This window comes from Ramularia collo-cygni (genome assembly GCF_900074925.1).
Source record: "Ramularia collo-cygni strain URUG2 genome assembly, contig: RCC_scaffold08, whole genome shotgun sequence".
NCBI classification, from domain to species: domain Eukaryota; kingdom Fungi; phylum Ascomycota; class Dothideomycetes; order Mycosphaerellales; family Mycosphaerellaceae; genus Ramularia; species Ramularia collo-cygni.
Genome location: NW_019716262.1, coordinates 277186 through 302936, shown reverse-complemented (window position 1 = coordinate 302936; position 25751 = coordinate 277186). Strand labels below are relative to the sequence as shown.

General features: G+C 52.8%; 11 protein-coding genes; 6 read left to right on the top strand and 5 right to left on the bottom strand.

Annotated features, from left to right (window-relative positions):
• Positions 1-169: 169 nt before the first annotated feature.
• Positions 170-1467, bottom strand: RCC_05657 (related to bifunctional D12/D15 fatty acid desaturase; the record flags this gene model as incomplete). XM_023770923.1 has 3 exons in its annotated part: positions 170-362; positions 417-585; positions 645-1467. 3 exons carry the CDS (start codon positions 1465-1467, stop codon positions 170-172), a joined length of 1185 nt encoding a protein of 394 aa, XP_023626691.1.
• A 2042-nt stretch (positions 1468-3509) lies between these two features.
• On the top strand, positions 3510-5204 carry RCC_05656 (probable dihydrolipoamide acetyltransferase; the record flags this gene model as incomplete). XM_023770922.1 has 4 exons in its annotated part: positions 3510-3598; positions 3671-3720; positions 3791-4014; positions 4080-5204. The coding sequence occupies 4 exons, from the start codon at positions 3510-3512 to the stop codon at positions 5202-5204; spliced, it is 1488 nt and encodes a 495-aa protein (XP_023626690.1).
• Positions 5205-5688: 484 nt separating this feature from the next.
• Positions 5689-6592, top strand: RCC_05655 (uncharacterized protein; the record flags this gene model as incomplete). XM_023770921.1 has 2 exons in its annotated part: positions 5689-5757; positions 5807-6592. The coding sequence occupies 2 exons, from the start codon at positions 5689-5691 to the stop codon at positions 6590-6592; spliced, it is 855 nt and encodes a 284-aa protein (XP_023626689.1).
• Positions 6593-7275: 683 nt separating this feature from the next.
• On the top strand, positions 7276-9963 carry RCC_05654 (related to DNA replication checkpoint protein CHL12/CTF18; the record flags this gene model as incomplete). The annotated part of the gene is made up of 1 exon (XM_023770920.1): positions 7276-9963. One exon carries the CDS (start codon positions 7276-7278, stop codon positions 9961-9963), a length of 2688 nt encoding a protein of 895 aa, XP_023626688.1.
• A 289-nt stretch (positions 9964-10252) lies between these two features.
• RCC_05653 (related to Protein DML1) lies at positions 10253-11877 on the top strand (the record flags this gene model as incomplete). XM_023770919.1 has 2 exons in its annotated part: positions 10253-10324; positions 10387-11877. The coding sequence occupies 2 exons, from the start codon at positions 10253-10255 to the stop codon at positions 11875-11877; spliced, it is 1563 nt and encodes a 520-aa protein (XP_023626687.1).
• A 193-nt stretch (positions 11878-12070) lies between these two features.
• RCC_05652 (uncharacterized protein) lies at positions 12071-13913 on the bottom strand (the record flags this gene model as incomplete). XM_023770918.1 has 5 exons in its annotated part: positions 12071-12903; positions 12965-13000; positions 13049-13086; positions 13193-13547; positions 13598-13913. The coding sequence occupies 5 exons, from the start codon at positions 13911-13913 to the stop codon at positions 12071-12073; spliced, it is 1578 nt and encodes a 525-aa protein (XP_023626686.1).
• Positions 13914-14629: 716 nt separating this feature from the next.
• On the bottom strand, positions 14630-15635 carry RCC_05651 (uncharacterized protein; the record flags this gene model as incomplete). XM_023770917.1 has 3 exons in its annotated part: positions 14630-14644; positions 14739-14938; positions 15011-15635. 3 exons carry the CDS (start codon positions 15633-15635, stop codon positions 14630-14632), a joined length of 840 nt encoding a protein of 279 aa, XP_023626685.1.
• Positions 15636-16545: 910 nt separating this feature from the next.
• RCC_05650 (uncharacterized protein) lies at positions 16546-17949 on the bottom strand (the record flags this gene model as incomplete). XM_023770916.1 has 2 exons in its annotated part: positions 16546-16961; positions 17085-17949. 2 exons carry the CDS (start codon positions 17947-17949, stop codon positions 16546-16548), a joined length of 1281 nt encoding a protein of 426 aa, XP_023626684.1.
• Positions 17950-18311: 362 nt separating this feature from the next.
• RCC_05649 (related to high-affinity iron permease) lies at positions 18312-19777 on the bottom strand (the record flags this gene model as incomplete). XM_023770915.1 has 5 exons in its annotated part: positions 18312-18736; positions 18785-18855; positions 18908-19320; positions 19417-19700; positions 19753-19777. 5 exons carry the CDS (start codon positions 19775-19777, stop codon positions 18312-18314), a joined length of 1218 nt encoding a protein of 405 aa, XP_023626683.1.
• A 920-nt stretch (positions 19778-20697) lies between these two features.
• On the top strand, positions 20698-22791 carry RCC_05648 (probable ferrooxidoreductase Fet3; the record flags this gene model as incomplete). XM_023770914.1 has 7 exons in its annotated part: positions 20698-20775; positions 20838-20899; positions 20953-21016; positions 21069-21221; positions 21272-21972; positions 22026-22165; positions 22217-22791. 7 exons carry the CDS (start codon positions 20698-20700, stop codon positions 22789-22791), a joined length of 1773 nt encoding a protein of 590 aa, XP_023626682.1.
• An 811-nt stretch (positions 22792-23602) lies between these two features.
• Positions 23603-24911, top strand: RCC_05647 (related to Orotidine 5'-phosphate decarboxylase; the record flags this gene model as incomplete). XM_023770913.1 has 3 exons in its annotated part: positions 23603-23713; positions 23804-23996; positions 24070-24911. The coding sequence occupies 3 exons, from the start codon at positions 23603-23605 to the stop codon at positions 24909-24911; spliced, it is 1146 nt and encodes a 381-aa protein (XP_023626681.1).
• Between the last annotated feature and the right edge of the window lie 840 nt (positions 24912-25751).

The window sequence follows — 25751 nt, the reverse complement described above, 5'->3', positions numbered from 1 at the left end:
TGCCGCGGAACAGACCATGAGGTACCTATAACACCCCTCCTCAATCTTGACAAGTTGCATGCATTGGTATTCATACAATCGTATGCGTCTAAGTGTATTGATTTTAGCGAGCGGTCATGTTCTTGCGACACCTCTTTCGTCCCACCCATGCAGTCTTCCCACGGCCATTTCAAGAGCTCTTCACTCGGGTACTGCTCCACTCAAGCACGCCGTGCTGACCCTCCTTGGGCTGTACCGTCTTGCACTTGTTGAACGTTCTCCAGAGCGCAATCCAGAATGGGGTCTCATCGCGGTTGTAGTAGCTGCCGAGGACCGGGCGGATTGCCTTTGTCGCTTCCTCTGCGTGGTAGAAGGGCATGGATCTGTGGATCACTGTTAGCAGTGCAAGACAAGACATTGGATGCGTGGCGAGTTACGGGAAGATGTGGTGCACCACGTGGAAATCAATGATTCCGTGGAACACCTTGCGACCGATGAAACCAAACGGCCTATCGACGGTGGTCAATGCTCCGTCCAGGAATGTCCACCGGTCAGCCTCGTAGTGGTGGCTGTCCGGGTGAGTGTGGTGCAGGTAAGTAATGGCCACTGATCAAGACATTAGTTGCTGAAGGCCGTTTACTCATCCAGGGCGATCAATGACTTACCTAGCCAGTTGTTGACCCACATGTATGGCTGTCCATAAATGAGAAGGGTGCTTGTCAGGCCAATCAGCCCCACCATCTGGTACAAAGCGAACATCACAACGCCAAGGCCAACCGTGGAAAGGAAGACGAATGGCCGCTGCGACGGTGTCCACAGGTTAGCCATTGGATCGAAGTGGCTTCCTRCACGGCTTTCCCCAAGAGCTTTCGGAGTTGACTTGTTGCCAGCGCTCACGTAGAAGAGAAGGTATGCCTGCCATCCGAGCAACTGGTGGAGGATCAGACCTCCCAGCATGTACATTGGAGTATCATCGGCATGTCCAAGCGCGTCCGAGATCTTTGCAACGATAGACTCTTCTCCAGCCCGACGTGGTACGAATGCAGTATCCTTCTCCATGTGGCCGGTGTATCGGTGGTGACGAGCGTGGGTGTACTTCCACGGGAAGTAAGGCACCAGGAGGATGGTGTGAAGAACGAATCCGAAGGTGTCATTCAACAGGTTGGTCGAGAACAACGATCCATGGCCACACTCGTGAGCGACGATCCAGACTCCAGTGAAGATGAGGCCTTCAATGTAGCCATACAGCGCCCATAGCAGCCAGCGAGCAGGTGCAAAGGCTACCAATGGAATGGTCTTGAAGGAAACGAGCGCAAAGAGGACAGCGACAGATACATCGAATACTGCGTGGCCCGCTGATTTCAAGTTGTTGGGCTGGAAGCAGTGCTCGGGAATGGCATTTCGAATCTCCCGAATCGTCGGGGGTGGGCCGCGTGCCGACGATGTGACCACCGGCGTCTCGACCGTGACGGTAGCGGTTTTGCTCATGATGATTGATGAGCTTCTTGTCGCGGAGAGAGGAATATGGAAGTCAAAGGGGCGTTGAAGGAGACGGGAGCTCAACTTTTTTGATGAGGATTGAGGACCCTCTCCACTAGGATCGGCGGCCGATAGTAGTGCATGGACAATTTCTGCTCAGGCGAAACTGAAAGACACGGGGCAGTTCAGGCCTTGGCAGGAAAGATGGGCAGCGTGGATGGGAAGGCCGCTATGCGGGCTTGAGCTAGGATCGAGCCGGCAATCGCGTGTCATTCTGTCATTACCGGAGATTGCTCTGATAGAGAGCTTGGTGCGACCTGACGGAAGAGACGTGAAATATGAGAGACGACTGAGCCACGTCGCCAATGCTGCTCCGCATCGACGTGAACCGCACACAGCATGAGTAGGTTCTTCCTAGCCATGGTATTGATCGATAAAGGAGCTCTATGATGATGAGCATTAAAYAATTTTAGCTACGGGCTCTAATCTGCCACTCTAAGTCCCTGCATGCTTTTGGCGCCAGGGCTCGTCAGGCACCGGACCCTCGTTCTCGCGGGTATATTTTGGCTTTTTGGTTGAATTTACGGCCGATCTCGGGGAGACTATGATCTTGGGTTCGTGGTAAGGTAGCGAGCAACTTTCGAGAGTCAGGTCACGTCGGGGCCGTTATATGGCCGTGAATCGCATCGAAACGAGTCTTCCCACTCTTCCTGAGAAACTTGAAGATTGGCAACACAATCTAGACAATATTATGTTGAGTCAAGTGGAGGCAATGGTAGTGTGCTATCAGCTCTGTGCTCGAAGTCAATGGGAAAACATTCACGAGGTATCCTTGTCCATCTTCACCGCTGTAGGTCTTGGGCACGACGGCCGGGAGTTCTGGACCGATCAGAGCTAGGACCTGGGCCCTTGTCGCTACAATCGTTGCACGGGAGACAATGGTCAAAAGCGAAGACCGAGCGAAGGACTGGCTGGTCACTGGTGTGACGAGTTTGACCCTCTTCGAGAAGAACATCAATCGAGACCAATCGCGAGCCTCCACGCGAAGCAATAAATAGATGACGGTTTCTGTTCAGTCACTCGGCGGGCGGTCCACATGGAGTTCTGAGGCAGTGAGGCCTCACCCAGTTTCAAGCTCTCAAGTCCTGAAAGGAAGCTTGAAAGGGGAGAATGGCGAAGGCGTGGGGTCTTTAAAGACGTGTTGAAATGTCGATATGTTCCGACGGTCGCCCCCCCCACCTTGATCATATCCGTACGGAACTTTCTCCTTGAGTGCTGATGTATCATAGGAATCGTGACAGCATACGGACATACTCCGTACATGAGTGTCGGTTCAAACTTGACTTTCCTCGACAGCCTGAGCCATCACATTAACGTAATAGGACAAGCATTGGCAGGTCGATACATCTGCTGAGATTTGAGGGACACTGGAGAAGCAGCACAGTTCCGCTCAAAAACGCGGAGTGCTCCTACTTGATGATAGTGAAATGTTGCGTATGGGGCGAGTCGTTGAAACTCCGGCTTATTTGACCTGGAGTCATTCGAGACAAATGTCAGACGTAACGGCTTTTTCGAATCTCAAGGCCGAATGAAAAATTGTCGTGGATGGACCGAATGTGCACTGAGGTGAGGCGCCCGCAATTTTTCATCGACGTACAAACTAAGGTAGGTACCTATTGGCAGCAATCTGAAAGTCAGGGTGAAAGATGAGCCTTGGGAACAAAGCCAATGCGCTAGGCGAGCACGTGAGCGTCGGTGGTTTTGATTCACGGAGGTGCGTATTCGCCGACCAATTGATTAGACTTGATTGAGATTTGATTTGGGAGAAGCTGGGAGGACTTTTGATACGCACCTCCGTAGTAGGCCCGATGATGGAACGCTAGTAARACCTTCACAGGTTGGTTGAGGTTCAAACAGCTTCGTCAATTCAAGCCCAACAATTATCTCTCCTGCCGTCACTTCACCGTCGACACTCTACCTGCAACGATCCTCGACCAGCGGCGAGCTCGAGAACCCCTTCAATCCTCCCATTCAGCGCTGCGACACGGACCATGTCAGCAGCTTCGATGTTTGCGAGGGCGTCGCGGGGCGTGTGCACGAGGAGCGCCTGGAGCGGACTGAGGACACAGGACACGGCTGCGTGAGTGAAGCTGGCTGGGAGGGGCAAGATGAAAGTGATCATGGACAATAGCTGATGGGACGATCTGCGCAGACGGAGAATACCGGCGCTTTCAGCGCTCGCGCGATACTATGCCTCGAATTGTTGGTCTCTCTCCCATTGGAAGATGGAAAGATATGGAGGTCCTTGAGCGTGGCTAACATGCGCTTACAGCCTACCCACCACACACAGTCATCTCTATGCCGGCGCTGTCGCCAACGATGACCGCCGGAAACATCGGATCGTGGCAGAAGCAGCCCGGCGATGCACTCGCGCCTGGTGATGTGCTTGTCGAGATTGAGACGGACAAGGCGCAGATGGACTTTGAATTTCAAGAGGATGGCATCCTTGCTAAGATCTTGAAGGAGTCCGGCACCAAAGATGTCGCAGTTGGCAACGTAAGTTTTGCTTGAAGATGGAATGGCAGCCACGTGGTGCTGAACACCGCTAACGATATAGCTAGCCCATCGCGGTTATGATCGAGGAGGGCGGCGATGTCTCCGCTTTTGAGAACTTTTCCCTCGACGATGCAGGCGGCGAKAAGGCGCCAGCCGCGAGCAAGAAGGAGAGCGGCCAGGAGGATACCATGGCCTCTGAGCCACCGTCTTCTAGCTCCGAAACCGCGCCCTCCGCATCCAAGCAGGAGGCCCCCAAGGCACAAGAGTCCGAGTCGACCGGAGAGCGACTACAGACCTCCCTCGAGCGTGATACTGGCGTCTCTCCATCCGCGAAGAAGCTTGCGCTCGAAAAGGGCGTGGCCATCTCCTCCATCAAGGGTACCGGCAAGGGTGGTCAGATCACCAAGCAGGACGTCGAGAAGGCCAAGCCCGCTGGCGGTGCTGCACCTGCAGTCGGAGGAGCTCCTGCAGCTGCTGCCTTTGAAGACGTCGAAGCCACTAGCATGCGCAAGACCATCGCCGCTCGTCTCACCCAGTCCATGCAGCAGAACCCCCACTACTTTGTTGCCTCCTCCGTCTCCGTCGGCAAGCTGCTCAAACTTCGCGCTGCTCTCAATGCCTCCGCCGACGGCAAGTACAAGCTCTCTGTGAACGACTTCCTCATCAAGGCACTTGCACACGCGGCTCGCAAGGTCCCAGCTGCGAACAGCTCATGGCGTGAGGAGAACGGCAAGGTCTTCATCCGCCAGCACAACACCGTGGATGTCTCTGTTGCCGTTGCTACGCCCGTTGGACTCATGACCCCTATTGTCAAGAACGTTACTGGCACAGGCCTTGAAGCTGTCTCATCWCAGATCAAGGATCTTGGAAAGCGCGCCCGCGATGGAAAGCTTAAGCCAGAAGAATACCAGGGCGGGTCGATAACGATCTCGAACATGGGCATGAACAACGCTATTGACCGCTTCACCGCAGTCATCAACCCACCCCAAGCTACCATCCTGGCAGTCGGTGCCGTGAAGAAGGTCGCCATTCCTAAAGAGTTGGAAGACGGCTCCGAAGGCGTCGAGTGGGATGAGCAGATTGTCCTCACCGGTTCTTTCGACCACAAGGTGGTTGATGGCGCTGTGGGAGGCGAATTCATGCGGGAACTCAAGAAGGTCATTGAGAACCCGTTGGAGCTGCTGCTCTAGATCTCGTCCTGACTGGGAAGGGACGAGCTTGGAGTTATAGATCTGGAGCTTTTGTACAGTGGGCGTGATTATCCTACCACCGACACCACTACCTTACTTTGTGTTTTGCAGCATAAGTGGAGCACGGGAGACTGGAGTTGGCTTGCTTTGCTTTGACTGCATGCTGCTTCTGCTGTACTAAAATAGCGCGAGGAAATGGAAAGTGATTTCACTGTGTGAGTACCGAGCTGCTTCATTCAAATATTCTCACTTCACCGTCARCAGGATTAGGTGAGCTTTGCCGAACTCAAGTGCTGGCACATGCCATATTGTGGCGACAATGCAAGTGAAATGACTGAATTTGTGGTCTCATCACATGCTGGTCCGAACAGTATATGAACCTCTCAACACTCTCCAAGTTCACTTTCTCACTCATACTCCTACTTCTTCAGCACACAATACCCCTTCTCAAACAATTCAACACTTCCAACAAACAACAGCGACCATGGACCATCTCGTGAACAGCCTGATCGAAGAGATCCGGCGCACCAACTCACCATACGTTCTGAAAATGGTGCGTTGTGGGCGAGTGATCAACGAACGGAACTAACCACTCACTTCAGACCAGAATCACCGAAGGCTCACGCAAAGGCAGTTCCTTCATCGAGGTCGTGGGCAAGACCGGCTTTCGTTTCCTCGATCTCCACTCTGAGATCCGAGATCAGATCTACAAGATATTGCTAGTCAAACCAAACCCCATCTGCCTCGCGGTCTTCAGACGCAGGATTGGCTGCAAGGTGGTCACGGGCACGGGCTTCGACTCTCAGAAAGAGCATCCTGGCCAAGTGTGGGATCAGAGAAAACACAGATGGGCCGGCGATCCGCCACACGAACTCAGTTTGCCGAGGGTCAACAAGCAGATTCACCGAGAGACCACGCCTATTGTTTACGGGAACAACCAGTTCATTCAGGGGTCATCGACAGCTCTCCTCTATTTTCAGCCGCTGATCGATTCGTCCATCAAGTTCCTCACGGCGGTCGACTTTGGCGAATCATGTACTCGGCACAACATGCAGGTACTCTTCACAGCCCTGGTATCTGCAACTGGTCTCCGCAAGCTGAAACTCAGTCAACCTATGGTTTTCCAGGCCTTTGGTTTCGATGACGGCAGCTTAGACGGGCAGGTTTACAGAGATTGCGCCATCATACTCGCCAAAGATCTTAAGCCCCTGCTAGTCTGTCTGCAAGTCGCCTACAAAGCTGGCGGCAGAACCTGGAAAGCGCTACACGTGTTGGAATTTCGACCGGCCTTCACCAAGATGCACACGTCGTCGCGAGAGAAGCGGCAGGCTAAGGCGCTCGAATATCTTGTGCGGCGCCGGACGAATGCATATCTCAACGACGAGTGAATTGGAGGGCAGTGCGAATGATGAGCAATGGTCATTGGGCCACACGACAATCAACAAGAAGATATACTGTGAGGCACTTACGACATTGATTTTTGGCGAGTGACAGTGGCATTAGGACGGATAAAGCGAGGGGGCTTTTCCTTTGATGCGAAGATTGTGTACCTTATGGACCACAGCCTGGTTAACGGTTTCGAGCCTGGGAAATTTTCGTGGAAGTCAACGACTGCTTACATTCAAATTGCCTTCCGGTATCTGAAAGCTCTCTTCAAGTCGAAAGGTTGGGTACGTTCCTGTGAATGACAGTGCGAAGACTGGAGCTGCCCACCAACTCAGTGTCATCCTACCCATCACACATGTTGCTGTATTTGAGTTACCTCGAGCTGTCTTTAAGGTCACCGGCGGACGATGCGCCACTACACCAACCCTAACCCTAACTCGAAATGTTCCCCTTCCAGGTACTCCTAGTGGTCCAATCTCATTATTGTATGGAAAGGATCATTTCATCGCACATGAGTAAAGCTGGCTGTTCACGTATTGAGGATACTGTAGCCATGTCCACACCGATGAAGTACGTTGGATTCATCACGGTGCACCATACAGCAATCTGGACATTTTGACCACTAGCGTGTCTTGTCTCACATCGRTCTAAACGCGAGAAGGACGCGCCGGATGAAGCCCACCAAATGCTCTCGTCAAGCCCACCTTGCGAACCCGGAACGGATGATTTGGCAGAACTGTATGGTATAGCGCCAAACACCATCGCCAGTACTGCGCCAACCACCTTCTCCGACGATCTCGAAGCATTGAATGAAGTTGCGGTCGAATCGAAACGCGCCAAAACCGCCGCCGGCATCGTCGTCCAACACCGCAGCTGGAAGATCTCCGACGTCTTCCACAGCGACGCACAGGAAGCAGCTGGCTCGTCGCCCGTTCGCATCCCCACCATGGCGTCCTCACCACCCCTCACCCCGTCTCCGATCAAGAAACGCAAATTCGGCCAGTTGGACCTGGGCAACTCCGCATTGACGCGTCCGGCCAAAGCTCAACGATCATTCTTTGGCATCGACATCCACCGCCTGCTGGAAGATGCTCAGGCGGAGGAAACATTGCCAAAGCCCATCCAAGAATTGCCAACCCCTCCGTCAGAGCCAGTATCGAAGAAGTCCACGCTACTCTGGACGGAGAAGTACCGAGCGAAGAAGTTTACCGATCTGATCGGAGACGAGCGTACACACCGAGCGGTCATGCACTGGCTGAAGCGCTGGGACCAGATCGTCTTTCCCGGGTCGTATCGCCCCAAGGCGAAATCAAAGGGAGCTGGCGATGCTGTGTTTGAGGAAAAGCCGCTCCGCAAGATCCTCATGCTCACTGGACCCCCCGGACTCGGAAAGACAACTTTAGCTCATGTCTGTGCCAAACAGGCGGGCTACGAGGTCCAGGAAATCAACGCCAGTGACGAGCGGAGCAGCACTGTTGTCAAGACTCGCATCCGGGACATGGTTGGGACTGAGAATGTGAAGGGCATTGATACAAAGACTGCCAGCGGCCACACAAGAAAAGCTGGCAAGCCTGTCTGCGTTATAGTAGACGAGGTGGACGGAGTAGTTGGTGGTAGTGGTGCAAGTGGTGAGGGCGGCTTTGTCAAGGCTCTAATCGATCTCATCATGCTTGACCAAAAGAATTCATCAGGTGCCTTGAGTTCATTACAACAAGGTCCCGCCAGGAAGAAGAAGGGAGAACGCTTCAGGATGCTACGACCACTCATCTTGGTATGCAATGATGTGTACCATCCGTCGCTCCGACCATTGCGACAAAGCTCGGTTGCAGAAGTGATCCGGGTGGGAAAGCCCGCAGTGCAGAACATGATCACTCGCTTGCACAACATATTCCAGAAGGAAGGTGTGCCGTGCGAGACTGACGGCGTGCGAAGACTTTGTGAAGCTGCGTGGGGAGTGAGCAACCGCAAAGAGGACAAACATGGAAGTGGTACAGGTGAGGGAGATATGCGAGGAATAATGGTGGTTGGGGAGTGGGTGGCAGGAAAGCTACGAGCTTCCAATGAGATTAATGTGCGCCTCACACGAAAGTGGGTTGAAGATCATGTCATACGAGATCTCGCCCATGACGGTGGAGCAGCGAGAGGATTGGGCCGAGGCGGACCAAAGGAAATCGTGGAGAGAGTCTTTAAAGAAGGCGCAGGATTCCCCAAACAATCGAACCTGGTCACTCCTCAGCAAAAAAATGGTGGCAACACTGGTGTCAAGGGTGTTGCGGAGGGCATACGACGAACGGCGACTCAGCGGCTGCGAGAGCTAGTCGACACGTTAGGAGACACAGACCGGATCATGGGAGACTGTTTCGCCTCATATCCAGAGCATCCCTTTCAAGACGACACTTTCCTCTCCAAACCGGATGCAGCATATGAATGGTTGAACTTCCACGATCAGCTGTCAAGTGTCGTCTTCAGCAGCAACGAGTGGGAGCTTGCGCCATATCTCAGCACACCAGTGCTTGCGTTTCACCATCTCTTTGCCTCTCCTACACGATCGCAATATGTTGCACCGGTTGACAATGAGGATGACGCAACACCCGTCCATCCATTAGCTGGCCCCGGAGCTTCTTGGGCCGCACACGAGGCAGAGAAACAGAACACCGCACACATGCAAACGTTACAGTCAGCACTTTCGCTCCCTCTCACACGCCTTTTCAGCTCAACGGCCAACATGGCGACCGATCTCCAACCATATCTCTTCCGGATATTGACACCGAACATCAACCCGGTGGTTGTCGGTGGCAATGACAAGGAGAAAGGCACTGCATCTGTCCGCAAAGCTTCAGAACAGGCACTTGTGAAGCGCGCTGTCAATGCGATGGGTGCCAGTGGCGTTCGCTTCGATCGAGTCCGAGTGAGTGACGACTCTGGCTCATTGTATGGTGCGCCTCAATGGATCTACAGGATGGAACCACCGCTCGATACCCTTTGTACTTTCGAGACCGGTGGACCTGGCTTTGGTGACAGCAGTGGCAAGACGCGGTACGCTGTTCGACAGGTTCTTGAGCAGGAATGGAAGAAGGAAGAAGCTCGAATAGCTGAAGAGTCTCGTTTAGCTCGATTCGGAGTCTCTTCACTGGTCCCTGTTGCACCTTCTTCAAAACGTGGAGTTCTGACTGACGAGGAGATGCTTAAAAGGAGCATTGCGAGAGATTTCTTTGGCCGGCCCATCGCTGCACTTGCGCCTGAAGCTCAGAAGACGAAGGATGCCGAGGATAAGGAAAAGCAGGGGCCTAGCGTATGGATCGCGTTTCATGAAGGATATTCGAATGCTGTGCGTAAGCCTATTACTTTGGCAGAGTTCATGAAAGATCTGTAGAAGAAGACGCCAGTGAAAAGCTGATGTTGGAAAGGCTGGAGGGAATTGATCTACTATATACTACGACGAAACGTTGTCCATATCCAGACACGACAACGATGAATGATCTTGTGAATGCAATGATGACTGTAAATGATTCAAAACATGTAGGATACCTTAGGTAACTATGTTTGCTGCCAGGAAAATGATGTGTAAGCATTTCGCCGCTTTGTGCTTTCTCGCTTCAAACTATCTCCTCAGGCATACATACACCATGCTATAGCAAATTTGGCACCGAGGAACGGCCATCATGCATGAGATTGTGACGCTACAGTTTGGCCAGCAGGCCAACTACATTGGAACTCATTACTGGAACATTCAGGTAGGTGAGTTTGCTCAAACTTCTATGGGTCCATCCTGCAGGCGCACTGACATCTCATCAAGGAATCTTACTTCACATATGGCACAGAAGAGGAATCTCCCGTCGATCATGATGTCTCATTCCGACCCGGCATTGGCGCTGACGGGGCGGAAACATACACTCCGAGAACACTGATATACGACCTCAAAGGTGCATTCGGCACTCTGCGACGCGAAAATGCATTGTATGAACTTCAACAACAGGAAAACCCTGCTCAGCAAAATCAATGGAGTGGGAGCACGATCCCATTGGAATTACCTCGAATTGCTCCCAGTTCATATCAGCAAGCTCTGGACGAAGGCACGACTCCACCCGTGCTGACCACAGATACCGTCCGATTCTGGTCAGACTACAATCATGTGTACTACCATCCGCGCAGTATTGTGCAAATGAACGAGTACGAGCTCGGAAGTGATCTCATGCCTTTTGAGCAGTGGCAAAAGGGCGAAGAGCTCTTCATGAACCTTGATCGGGAGTATGATCTTCTCGACCGAGATGTGAGACCATTTCTGGAGGAATGTGATCAACTTCAGGGCATTCAAATCTTCTCCGGCATAGATGACGCGTGGGGAGGGTTCACTGCAAAGTACCTGGAGCGGCTGGCGGACGAGCTCGGCAAGGGCAGTCGCTGGGTATTTGGTCTTCAGGAGACGCAGCGTGTTGCCCGGGATCGCCAGGCACTGCAAATCGCAAACGTTGCCCAGTCCCTGCACGCGATCGACTCTTCTGCCAGTATGCATATTCCACTGGGCAGTGTACCGTCGAAGCTCCCGGAGTACCTCGCAATGGATGGCTCAAGCCGCTGGTTCACATCAGCCCTTCAAGCGGCTGGCATTGAATCGCTCACGTTACCAGCTCGTCTCCGCAGTTCTCAAAGCGCCCGAGCAACGTTCGATGACCAAGAAACCACGCTGAACGGTGATGGCAAACGCCGTATAGCTGCAAGTTCGATCTCGGTCAAGGATCCAGCACAGTTGGCAGCACCCACCACGAACGGACAAAACGACGCTCGAATGACCAATGGCCAGCACCATGACGAGGATTTCGAAGAAAAGGAGGTGAAATTGGACCTCGAGTTATTCCCTACACTATCTCTGAACGTCTCATCTGCCAGAAGGGGGAATGTGCGACGTGGTAATACCTTCAGCAGGTTGGAGACTCTCCGCGGTACATGGCGAGCCGCAAACGACGTGCAAAACTCCAACGAGCAAGCACGGAATCGATTCGCAAGTTCAAACGGTCCGCGAACATCTGCGCATCAAACTGGACTCCTGTTTCCCCTGCTTTCTTCATATCCGACCTTGTTCAACTTCGCGGATCGGCCTCAAAAGCTCGCAGTGCAAGCTTCGCTATCTACATCGACCGCAATTGCTGATCAAATCAGAAGCGTGGAAGGAGTTGCAAGACGAATGGTTAGCATTGACGAGCGCGAGGCGTTATGCGATGGTCTAGCCGCAATGGCAGACGAGTACGAGGAGGGTTACTCGAGCGATGATGATAGTGATGAGGACTGAAATGAGGCGAAGAAGGTCATAGGCGACAAAGTCAATATTTTGCAGTGCGGTTGTATGCTCAAAAACATACACAACGCTTCAAGGGGAATCGTGGATCATATGTGTTCAATCTCCTCGTGCTTCATCATTCCTCTTCATCATTCCTCATCACTCATACGTATCGTGCTCGAAGTTCTCAACAAAGTGCAACATCCTAAAGCTGAGGTGGATCTTTGTGCAACACGTTGCGGCCATTGTCATCAATCGTTGTTGAAGGATGGCCGTGTCCATGGCTACTGGTGTCCTTTTCCTCCTTGTGGCTCTTGGGGTGCAAAATCTTCTGGAGCAAGCCCGTCTTCTTCTTCTCCTCATGCACGTCATTGTTATGACTGCCAGTCGTGATACCAGCGCCAGTAGCCGTACCAGTAGCGGTAGCGACATTAGCACCAGTAGTGATGCCAGCACCATTAGCGACACTAGCAGATTCGTGCGATGATGAGGCAACAGTGGAGCCACCTAAATTGATTGGCGAAGCAGGGGTAGCGGCAACGTTGGGGTCGAGAATGTTCGCAATGTCCAGCGAGTGTGGCCCAGCTACGTGGTGAACGTAGCCAGACACTGGGTTGCCATCGCAGTCCAGCTTCGTGCCGACCGGGTGGCGGAGAGACGTATGAACATTGCCAGAGTGATCTGTGTATGTCGCACCTCCTGACGTAGCGCCCAGCGTTGAACTCCCGTGAGCCTGATTGGAAGCTGCCAGACCACCACCAGTGGCAGCAACGCCTGTTGCCATAGGGACTGTGGAGTTCGCTGTGTGTGGAGCACCGATTGGGTTGATGTGGTTATCGGCAGTTGTGGAGCCGTCGCTCACATTGGCTAGGCCTATGCTTTCTGTATGTGCTGCATGCTGGGTCATGCTAGCCTCAGGGGCTCCGACTGGGTTGATGTGTCCAGTCGTCGTCCCTGTACCATCTCGTAGAGGGTGTGAGCGGTCGAGGACATGATTCTGGGGCTCGTTGTATTTCGGATTGATGTCATTCCCAGTACCTGTGAGTTGTCAGATTATTGACTAACTTGATGAAGATCCAATGTTCGATTGATGGCGTACCAGCGAGGACGGGTTCGCTATATCCAGAGGTTGCACCTGCGACGTTAGTCTCTCTTCCGAGCGTGCTAGTTGTGGGTTCCGTACCAGTTCCAGGGGCGACGCTACTGGCAGCCATCGATGAGCTGTAGGGATGTTGGTCAGAATTGCTAATAGGAGAGTGCCTATGTGCGCCAAGCTAGGCGATCCCCGCTGATGATGCAGGACGGGGAATGTGCAGAGATCACTTACGGTGCTCCAGCGGCTGCAATACCACTACCCAAGTGATCGGAGCGGCCTGTATCGGCTGTGCCCACTTTGTCGCCCGCGGCATGAGCTGTTGTACCGAACGCAACATCATCCCGCTTGTTACCCGAGGGATTGAGGAGCTGACGGAGCACAGTGTGGTCTTTCTGACTTGGGTCCGTCTCCAACTTGATGTTGGGATTTACAACTCCGTTTCCAAGATCGGGGTGATGAGTCTGCTGGTTTTCTTGTACGCCGTGCTYAGGGTACAGCTTCTCGCCTACACCTCCAGTTCCCTGGTGCTGTCCCGCGCCTGCTGTGACTGCAGTCTCGCCAAATCTCTGCTCATCATACTTGTGGCCTGAGCTAGATCAGCACTTTGCAATTGTACCACTTGCTTACATCACATACCCCCTGGATTCAAGATCTGATTAACCACTGTGTGATCTCTGGGAGCATCAGGGTTGGTGTACAGCTTATTTGGGTCTGGATTGGAAGTTGCAGTTGTGCCGTAGCGTTGTTCGTCGTATTTGCTTCCCCCCGTGATTTGGCTCAACACACCGCCCGACTCTTTTTGACCTGCTGCACCTTCTGTGGGATACAACTTCGGAGGCTCCTGCTCTGAGGTGTTGGCAAGACTCTCTTGGCGCCTCGTCTCCGGATTTCCATACAGGACCTCATCATCCTTCTTACTCCCTGGCGAAAATACCTTCTTCAGCTTTTCCATGGTTGCTATCACAGTTGGTTCCTTTGCGAGGGATTTTCGTAAACTAGCTCCAGGAGCATCGGGGCAGATGGTCTCATAAGTAGCTCGAACGCCTCGGCGAGGCACAAACAGGAGCTCTACTATTTGCAGACGTCATGGCTATCAGCTTCATCTCTCCAACTATCTTGGACAAATGCAGCCCAATGGCGTGACACATGATGGAAACGTGGCGTTGGCAGTAGCCTTTGCAACAGCGTTTGCTTAGCCCATTTGGCCATGGCGTTGCATCAGAACCCATGGTAGCAACCTAAATATCATCGAAAGCGCACGTTTTGTGTAGATGATTGAAGGACAAGTGAAGCCCCGCGTTGCGTCACAGATTGATCTGCAAGATCTTGGTTGTACCTACCAGTCCGAGGGGTGGGGCATTTGCTAGCGCGACTCGAAACCGGTAAGTTGGTAGCGACCGATTGAGCATGTGACATGAAGATCACTAGCCATCGAAACGACCTGTCAAGGTAAGGGAGTATTTATTAGTAAATATCTGCCTGCGAAGTTATACTTTACGAGTCCAAAGCAGGGATTGCCGAGCCTTCGTAATAACAGGCCAGGTAGCACGGTGTCCTGAGTGCACACCGACAGATCGTTCCCTCCAACACTATCGGACAAGCTTGGCATCCAACCACGCTGGATGGACCACGCGTGGTCACGCGAGCCCAAGTGCCACGGTGGGCCAACTACCTGTAGAGGTCCTACAAGGACGAACGAACGTTAGCTTGCGTTTTGGAACTTCAGGAGCTAGCTGAGGGTGTTGAGACGCTCGATGCCTTGCTCGGTTTGACGAACGTTACTTTTCTTCCTGTCAAGGCGTCGGTTGACTGCACCCAAAACCACCTTAAGTATGCCATCTCCGCTGAGATGGGTCCCCWGAGCCCCAGTGAAGGGAACAGTGTCCACAATGTCTCTAAGGTCATCGTCTCCCGCAATATCCGCCAGCTCGTCATCAAGCTGTTTGAGGTGCTTCTTCGCGGCTTCGTCCCGCCCAACTGTGAGAAAGGTCGTTAGCACCATGAAAATGTTGCTGGCCTCGGGAGGGTGTGTTCACAAGGAGAACGTACCCTGGAAGAACTGAATTCCAATTTGCCAGGCCGGAGCGTCAAGCWTGTCCAGCTTCTTCGCGGCTGCAATGATCGGACTCTCGACATCGTCAGAAGGCTCGCCGTCGGTGATGCAAATAATGTTGATCGGCTTGGTGGTGTCGGGAGAGCTCTCGTAGCGGCGAAGATACGGCTTCAAAATCTGATTGAGGCGCTGGCCGGTTGGAGTTCCGCCGCCTGGAGAGACTATCGAGAAGATCTCGCGAACTGTGGAGGTTGACTGGATATTGTGGTAGTGCTCATTGTCCTTCCGGTTGAGAAAAATGATGTCGATTCCGTCATCGTCATGTGCGGTGCAGATTGGCGTGATGGTCTCGATGGCTTGACAAGTTTCTTGCCAGCGACTTCCTGCCATTGAGCCCGAGTCATCAATGAGAAAGATGGTGTCAAAGCTGCTGAGAAACGCATAAGGGTCGTCTACACCATCATTTGTGGCTGCAGTGCCCTGAGCGCTTGGCATTGGAGCTGCGTTGGGCGCGGCAGAGTATGCTGGTGGTGCATCGCCGGGATTTCTGGRTGGGTTGGCGGAGCCTGGCGCTGGGTTTCGGGTTGCTGGAGTTGTGTTTTGGGAGTTGGATTGCTTCATGTTTGCTGGGGCTGATTGTGTTCCTATTTGTTTTGCTGTTGAATTCCTGCGAGTCAAGCGATCTTTGAGAGAGTTGAACATGTTGGTTCGTCGATGCAAAGTAGAATCGGTGAGCCGTGTTTGAAGTGGGGAAGCGTCGTGATTAAGAAGATATCACGAGGTAGGCGCAGTGGATTGCGGAAAGAATGATGCTGCTTGTAAGCCGGCTGTCACGGATCTAGAGACAATTTGGCTATCGGAGCAAACTGCACAGCTTGCCATACCTACTCTTATTACACATGTTCCATTCTTTCTGTGGAACCGTACAGCGTAGGCATCGCTGGCGTCTCGCATCCGGCAAAATTTCCAACAGATGGGCAGTGTACCTACACCTGGCGAAGCAAGGCTTTCAGCAATTGACTTGTGAGATGATGTGAAGTTGTGGCTTGGCGTAACGTAAGACCCTGAAAGTCACCAGGTAGGTTGGTAGGTTGTCTTCTGGCTCAGCCTCCCACACAGCCTCATCCTTCATTATTCTGCCAAGTGGGCGGCTAGAGTCACCCGACACAGCCGACCATCTTGGCGTGGATCTGCCGAGTTGCCATTGACCTTTGTATGGAAGTGTCTGGTAGGTTTGAAGTCTTTAACAGCCAATGCGAAATGGTCTTCTGTGAACAAGCGGTGATTCCCCATAGACAGCGGATTGATTCGCGGGCTTAAGATAGAGGAGTTGTTCGGCTAGGACAGTATGCGTAAAATCCTCATAACCAGCACATATGGTACCTTCTCGGCTGTTGAATGTTTGGAGAGCCGTCAACATTTCCTACCGTCGTACAAAGCGTGCAAACTGGCGTTCCGATGTGACAAGCTCTCTCTTGAAGAGGGATCCCGTGGATAACCTTCGTTGAGCAAGTGCCACCCGTTTCGGCTTTCACGCGCTCCAATCTCTGTCGACCGCGGTGAAGACCGCCCGAACGTTATTATGCAGCTCCTGGTGCACCGGCGTCCGAAGTCGAAGGAGCTGCCGCCTCCACAAAAGTGGCTTCTTCGTATCCATCCAGGAATGTTCGACACGAGCTTGCGACCAGCATTCTTGACATATGCCGACATGCGCAAGACACTCATTAACCATGTCCAAAAGCGGGATCAACTTGGTGCGCAACCCGCAATGATGATGGAAGGAATCTATCTGGTATTCCGGGGCCTGCTTTAATAGATCGATCAAGACATTCAGGTCCCCTTGAAATGGCTCAGACGGCGCTGCGTCATCCAGGATTGTTCCACGAACTGAGGCCGTACCGATCCTGGAAAAGAAGCGGACCATTTCACCAAGCTGAAAGCTGTCACCTACATTGCGAAGGGTAGAAGGGTTAGCGATGTCTGAGGAATTCTCGACGTGGACATGGACATAGCGTAGCTCGGGAGACACCCTCGAACTACCCTGTATGCCTTCTGTCCTTCATGGCTTACATTGAGCGCTGCTATCGTATCCTAGCCTGCACTGTCGTTCGCGAGAAGTGTAGAGCTTGATGAAGTGATGCTCGAGCGATTGAATCGTTTCTAAGATGCAGTACCGGCGATGAGCAAGCTCCTCCTCGATCTGCATGGGTAAATCCCACCACAAGGCAGAGGTCTCATCGATTTCTCGATCGATCCAGCCTTTGACAACCATGCGCAAGGAGTACTTCTCGGTCCATGGAGGATAGTCAAGTAGTATCGCTACAAGAAGCCTCTGCCTGATCTTTTCTTCCGACAGAGCCAGGTCCACTTTTGGCGCAGTCTTGCCGTCGATAGCCCGCAGCATCTTCTTGCGCCGTACGTAGGAGCCCACAGCCGTCAACGCGTCGAACCTGTCCGCAACTATTGCCCAGTTCGCAATGTTGGTCACAGGAGGCAACGGTGGCGTGTCCAGATCGTGCAGTATGGAAAGAAAATCGGTGCATAGCGCCTCGATTGACTTGACCGCCGAAATTCTGCCTATGTCGTCTATGCGTACAATGGGCAGCTCTGCAGCTGGCACATCGCCAATATTGTCATATTGCTTTCGAAGCTCTACATGTTTCGCGCCCACTTGCTCGCTTTCTCCGAAGCGTCCTTGTAATAGCCCAGAAAAGTACTTTGAAGTGGCTTTGAGCTGGCCGGAGGAAACACGGAAGCGGTGGACGTGGACCGTCGCGGTCGCGTCGTGCGAGATGCAGAGTATCAAATCGCCACGAGCATCAATGTCAACTATTGAATCCTTGGAGGTTCGTTCCTCGTTTGCAATGGGATTAGAAACGGAGGCGGTTTCGAAGCGTTTGGCCGCGTTCTTGGGCTCTCGCGCAGGGGCAGACATCGGGTGATAAGGACCTTCTGTATGAAGGCATGGAGCACCTCAGCTCATGGGTAGGGCCAGAACATGATGGTGCAGAGATACTGGCGAGCCGGATGGGGTTCTTGCGTGGTGTCGAGATCATCTTAGCCAGAACATTTTGAGGTGAGCACGCGCTTTGTCATGGGCTGTTGTGATTGGACGGCGGAAACCACACCACGTGAGGATGTAAACGCCCTCAAACTTGCTTGGTAAGGTATGCTTTTAAAAGATCTCCTCGAAAAAAATCCAACTGTGAGATGTCTACATGAACAGGTCTGGACCTTTATGCGCTGACTACCATCACTCGATACCTCAAAGCGGACTGCTGATACTAGACAATCCGACTACGTCGAAAGCTGGCGTGGAGTGCTGGTTACATGCACAGTCTTCCCGGCTTCACCTTGGTTTTGACTGGATTCGTCGCTGTCCACGACTTCGCTGTCGTCTGGTCTGGCCTTGGCCTTGAGGAGGGGAAAGTGGCCACGCTTCTCGTAAAAGCCAAGCGAGCCAAATGCTAAAATCACTCCCAACCAGTACAGATTGTAAGAGATGACGGATCCGTAGGTAGCACTGTTCGTCCATCCGAGGATTGAGTTGAATATGCCCCAGCCGCCGCCTCCGTTGAGTTCTGGATTGCAGCAATTCACATGCCACACACTCTTGCGTATGTCGTAAGATCCAGGCCCCGAACCAGTCTCAGCTGCGTCACCTCCCGTGAGCTTGCTCCAAGCGTTCATCTCGAAATACCATACGGCCTTGGAGAAGWGCCCTATCGCAGTTAGCAATCCGTCAGCATTATCGATCAAGGACTATTTACCGGCCGCAATCAAGTACAAAAAGCACGTCGAAATGATTAGGAAGATCTGGAGCTTGGCCGTATTGCCGCCACTACACTCACGTTAGCACAGGCGTCGATATGACTCCAACGCAGAAAAYCTACCGATATATAATGTAGCCGACAAACACGCCAGAAAGAAGACCGCAAATCACGGCCAGTGGGAACGATGTAGCCGGAAGTCCGAGGCCAACYCCTGCAATAAAGACGACCATCTCCAGTCCTATAAATTGAGGGTTAGCGATGTCTGAGACGAATTCCGATACGGGCAGAGACATGGCGAAGCCCGGAAGCAACCTTCGAACTACCCTGTATGCCTTCTGCTTTTTAGTATTAAGCTTACCCTCACGAAGCACAGTGACAAACGGCAGTATGAAGAGGGCGTAGCGCTCGCAGAAGAGCTTGAATCGGCTTCTATAGCCAAGCCCCTGTCCAGCGTGGTGCTTCTCCAGAGCCTGAGCGATCTTGACTCTCCACTTGTCCTGCAGCTTCGAAACTCGCAAGAGTCCTATACCCATCTTCGACACCAACGAGTCAGCAGCGTTTCCACCAGGCTGGACAAGCTTGGACCATGAAGTGAGGACGAGTACTGCCCTCTGCTTCACTCAACTTACAATGGAAATGATGATGGTGGCGATCAAAGAGAAAACACCCTCCCAAATGTCTTCAGCTTTGCTGAAAAGGTTCTTTCCGAGGCCATAGAAGGTACCGATAAATGCTCCTCCAATGATGAAGCATAACAAAAGGCCAGATGCAATTCCATACCAGATCTGCCTGAGTAGTTTCTTGTAGACCACCGGGTCACGTCCAGGTCCGCCGATGCTCTGCTTGAGAAAGGCCAAAAGGATCGAGACGATTATTGTACATTCAAGGCACTCTCGGAAGCAGATGAAGAACACTGGAACAGGTCAGTACGCTTCGGTCGGATCATGCAATCGCAGCGTTTTTACCTGGCACTGCAAAAACGTTCACCATGTTTGTGGTTGTCCTTTGGTCGACCTTCTTACGACAAGAGTATAGATCAGATAGAGATCTGATAGTCGTGCGATCGAAAGTCCTGTGATCGCTTTTGCAGGCCTTGCGATGTCGGCTTCGCACGCGATGGGAGTGCCAGGATGTCGGAATCTGCAAGCGCCGGACGAGGAGCAAGGTGTGGTCGTGTAGTATGAACAACAGCGCTCGTCTGACTACCAGGTACCTCCGCTTGGAAGAAAAAGTAGAGTATTTCGGAACTTCTGGCACCCGCGACTCGCTCGCACGCCCCTCAGCAAAAAGTCTTAGCTATCCCGGAGTACCTGGTACAGCTCTCTCCTGCGGACCACTTGGATTGCAGAACGGGGAGAGGTATCTTATCAGATTGATAATCGTGACATTAAGCATATACTAGCCCGCAATCCTGGGGATCTAGCCCGCCCTGGACCCTGCTACCCCGGGAAGTCACGACTCGGTGTCCAACACTTTGAAATTTGCACCTGTTCTAATGGCAGCAGGAAACAGAAAGCGGCGCCCGAAGACGTATATCAGCTTCGAGTACCAGGCAGCGTACAATCTTTGGAGCAGTTGGCCGGAACGAAAGCTGGCTGTGGCTCTGAAAACAAACTCCAGAACGATCGGCGTCGCTTATCATTCAAGCTAATTGGCAGGAGCTTGTCCCCTCCTAACCCATTTAGCACTTTGTACGCCTTACCGTAGACGCCTTCCAACGCCGCGGCGATCAGCCGGTCGAGAGATCTTGGGCCCTATCAGATCCTACTACTGCATTTTGCACATGCGCCGAACATCGGTCAGCATCTTCGAGGAAAGAAACTGCTCGCATCGCTTCAGTTATCATCACTCACTGAACTTGAGAGAGCGACGAACCGGGAGCATCTTCCGCATAGAGAATTTCGCGGACGATGTTCAGCTTACGAACATGTATCTTTGCGAGTCTGCTCGCGGCTCAGTCGTCCGCTGTGACATTTGATTGGAACATTGTGAGCAGAACAACATTATCAGTCTATACGACGAGTGTTTTTTCACTGACCATACATACCAGACCTGGGTCACCCGCAACCCCGATGGACAATATGAGAGGCCCGTCATCGGTATCAACAACGAGTAAGCTTCTTCGATATGGTGCTTGATTGAACTAAGCTCACACGCTCTCTCAGGTGGCCTGTTCCGCTTCTCAACATCACCAAGGGAGAGAATGTGGTGATCAATATGCACAATCAGGTAGGTTCTAGGCTATAGGGTTTTCGTYGCATACTGATAAAAGGCGTTGTAGCTCGGCAATCAAAGCACAAGTCTCCATTTCCATGGACTCTTCCAGAACGGAACAAACGAGATGGACGGGCCCGTGGGCGTAACGCAATGCGATGTACCTCCTGGATCGAGCTTTGTATACAACTTCACACTTGAACAGCCTGGAACGTATTGGGTATGGTACGAGTGGAATGATGTATAGGAACATGTCTGACCAACAAGCAGTACCACTCACATAGTCGTGCGCAATATCCAGACGGACTCAGAGGGCAATTGCTCGTGCATGACCCGGAAAATCCATACGCCGGTCAGTACGACGAGGAGGTCGCCCTCACAATCTCAGACTGGTATCATGCGGAAATGCCAGGCCTTATGGACCACTTTATYAGCGTTGAAAACCCTACTGGCGCTGAGCCGGTTCCAAATGCCGCTTTGATGAACGACACTCAAAATTTGACCGTGGCCGTGGAGCCTGGTAAGACTTACTTCTTCCGTCTGGCCAACGTCGGAGCATTCTCGAGTCAGTACTTTTGGATTGAAGGTCACAGCTTGACTATCATCCAAGTAGATGGCGTCTACACGGAGCCTGCTGAAGCTGAAATGATCTATGTAACCGCCGCACAGCGATACGGATTTCTGGTGACTGCTAGGAACGATTCTTCCGCCAACTTCGCCATGGTGAATTCTATGGACACCGACTTGTTCGATGCTTTCGATCCCAAACAGAATTTCAACGCGACTGGCTGGCTTATGTACGACGATGCGAAGCCTAAGCCCGAGGCGAAGCTGCGAGAGAGTTGGGATGCCCAATATGACGACTTTGATCTGAAACCGTATGATAAGCTGGAGATTTTCGACCACGTCGACTACTCCTTCAACCTTGACCTCTCCATGATCAATTTGGGCGACGGTGCGAACTATGCTGCGTGAGTGGTCTTGGTACGATACTCGGGGTGAAGGAACTAACAATGCTTTGCAGCTTCAACGATATTACATATGTTCGACCCAAAGTTCCTACGTTGTACACAGCGCTGAGTACAGGCGTGCACGCCAACAACGCGACAGTGTATGGCAGAGATACGAATTCATTCGTGCTGCAAAAGAACGATATCATTGAAGGTGGGTTTCGCGATGGATTCGAGCAAAGTGCAGATGACTGATATCGACTAGTTGTCTTAAACAATGACGACCCTGGTAAGCATCCATTCCATCTCCACGGACATGATTTTCAAGTCGTCTATCGAAGTCCTGAAGAGTGGGGATTCTACGACCCAAAGAATCACTCCAACTTCCCATCARCACCGATGAGGCGCGATGTGGTTTGGGTGCGACCCAATGGGAACTTTGTGATTCGCTTCCGTGCGGACAATCCGGGTATATGGTTGTTTCATTGCCACATAGAGTGGCATTTGGCTAGCGGGCTCATTTCCACATTCGTGGAGGCGCCGCTGGAGATTCAGAAGACCATTTCGATACCCGCAAATCATTACGACGTCTGCGTGGCCGGGGCTACACCGACTGCGGGAAACGCAGCAGGCAACACACAAGACGTTTTGAATCTTGACGGCCAAAATCTGAGCGTGGCGCCCTTGCCATCGGGATTCACCGCCGGTGGTATAGTTGCATTGGTCTTCAGCGTGATAGCGGCGTTGTTGGGGATGGGCGTGATCGGGTGGTATGGAGCAGCCCCGCTGTCCTCGACTGAGATGGAGCGAACACAGAGATTCGTTGCAAAGGCAGGGTAAGACTCACCGGTCCAGCGGGCGGTGGTACGACATCGGTTTCATTATGGAGTCGAATGGATGTTAGCTTGACGATTCAATGCATGATGGCTTCCGGTCGGGTCACGTTTGGGGCGGATGAATGTTCTGGCGGTGTGATTCAATACGTGTCGACAGGGGAATTAGGTAGCAAGCGAAGATTCCCAGCAGACGGCCGTGGGCGATCGATCGCTGGACAGGACAGAAATGCCTTGCTGTAATGGTGACATGAATTGTGAAGGTGGATACCGCTGGAACGTGTCGACCTATGGGAGAGCAGGGCGCGCAAAGCCTTGCATGTGCTGCCGACTGCATCCACGACCCGCTGCGGATCATGCGGCACTGCACTGCACGGAGACACACACCATGTTGAATGATGAGTCCAGCGGGCGGGTGTATCCGCCGACGGCGATGGATGTGGAGGAAGGCGAAGCGGAGACCGTAGAGACCGAACAATGCAAAACTCTCTTCCCAACCACACTGACTAACCCTTCTCGTCTTGGGTCGCAGAAAGTTTAAGGACTAGTAGTTGCATGCGACCGCTGCTGTGCTCTGCGTTGCTCAACTTTCCTGCAGACGACGACCAGCGGTGCTGTGCCTTGCCAGGAAGCGCTGTGCTGTGCCGCATCTTCAACAAATCCATCCATTCAAAACAAAGCCGAACGACCTGCCTGCCTTACTTTCCTCTACCTTGTCCACTTCACTGCCTTTCCCATGCTCGGTCCTTCCTGATCTCCCAAAGCCCCTCCTTCCCCCGCCTCCTCCTCCGCCGCCGCACCGCCGCACCGTCGCCGCCATGCATCCCACCCTCGCCTTGACCTACAACGAGCGCTCGGAGCTGCCCAACCTCACCCCGCTGGCCACGTACCTCTTGCGCCTCGTGCACGTCAAGCGAACCAACCTCTGCGTGAGCCAATATCATGGGTGGAGGACATGATTTCCCCACCCCACCTACAACACTCCCGGATGGACGCTGACCCTCTATCCCGCCTTCCAGGTGTCCGCCGACGTGACAACCACCAAAGAGCTGCTTCAGATTGCCGAAGACGTGGGCGACCACATTTGCGTGCTTAAAACGCATGCCGACATCATCAGCGATTTTGGCGAGAAGACAATCCGCGGACTCAATGAGATTTCACGGCGCAAGAAGTTTATCGTATTTGAAGACCGAAAGTTTGGAGACATTGGCAGTACGTCTACGGCCTGAGAATTGAGGTGCAATGCATGGTACTGTATACACCGGCTGACACATTCTGCCCGCAGGCACGGTGCAGCATCAATATGTAGGCGGCCCACTGACTATCGTTCGCTGGGCGCCGATCGTCAACGCGCACATTTTCCCGGGCCCGGCAATTATTACCGCCCTGGCCCAGGCGGCGCAGCGGGCGATCCTAGCTTACAACACTTCCGTCTCGACCGAATGCAGAGCGAGCCCCAGATCATCCGCAGTTGATACGTGGGACGACCCAGATGAGGACGACGACGACGATAACTACACCAATGGAGCAACTTCTGGCGACGAGTCCGAAACCGAGTACGAGCACAACGGCAGGAAGCACTCGGTAGTCTCTGTGAGCACCACCATCAGCATGAAGTCGGAAGCCATCAGCCCGCAGCCAAGTTTGCGGCCTGCAATATCGCGCGTTTCTTCAGGCGACCCCGATGACGAGGACGAGGGTGATGATCCGGAGGCCCTAGAACATCTCGGACCTCCCCCATACTTTCGCTCTTTGCTTCTCCTGGCTCAAATGTCGTCTGCGAACAACTACTTCACGCCGGAGTACACATCTGCATGTTTAAAGCACGCCAGAGAGAATAAAGACTTTGTCATGGGCTTCATTGCACAGCAGACGCTTAATCAGGCACCAGACGACAACTTCATCACCATGACCCCAGGAGTGCAACTGCAATCCGGCGGCGACGGTCTCGGCCAGCAATACAACACTCCTCAAAAAGTGGTTAGCGAAGGGGGCACGGACATCATCATTGTTGGCAGAGGGATCATCGCAGCATCAGATCGTCGCGCCGCAGCATTAGAGTATCGGAAACAAGGCTGGCAAGCTTATCGTGATCGCGTTCGTACTGCACGAAAGCAGCGGCGATAGATTGCGCGTGGTTTCTTGCTCAGTTGCAGATGCGTTCAAAGCGGGATCTTCAGCCGAGCGCTATCTCCCCGTGGGAAGCAAGGCCGATCAAACTGGTGCGAGTTGATGGGAAAACACAGTGCGCCTCCGAATCCTCTGCGCCGGGCTGGGGCCGGAAGTCTGGTCTGGGTCGTTTCATGAACTGCTCAACTTCAAACAACAGGGCTGGACGACGAATGGATTTTTGCCGATCGGGAAGAGTGGCTGGGTCAAGATGGATTTGGACAAGCATGTGTGAGGGACGGCATAAAGGTGAGATGAGATGAGACATCTACATGCAAATGATTGGCTGGGGACATGGCATGGTCTGGTGACCGACCACATGACGAAAACAAAATATGAGTTATGAAACTTTCCTCAATCATCAAGGCAAACAGGCACGCTCATATAGTGTATGCAAAGGCAGGTCATCCTCGCCGTCAAGGTTGTCGTCACGTCATCCCAGTCCGTCCTGCATCAAATAATCTGTCCCCGACAATCTGACAAGATTTTCAGGAGCCATGCCAAATCGAAGCCCCAAAGCGAGCCAGATGCATTCCATCGCACATCGACACTCGCAGCATGCTCACCACAAGTCTCATCCAAGCTAAGATTTCTTCGCACCCCTCTTCGGTTTCGGCTCGATCAGGTTCTCAATCGTTTTCGTCCCGATCTGCTTGCACACCTTCGTCTTTTGGGGTCGCTTGTTCGCCTTCTTCGTCCCAATTTCACCGTCTCCCTGTCACTCCTTTTCCAGTCTCGCCTCGATATCCTGCATCCACTCTAGACTCATCTGAATGGCTAGGTGACTGTTGGGATGGT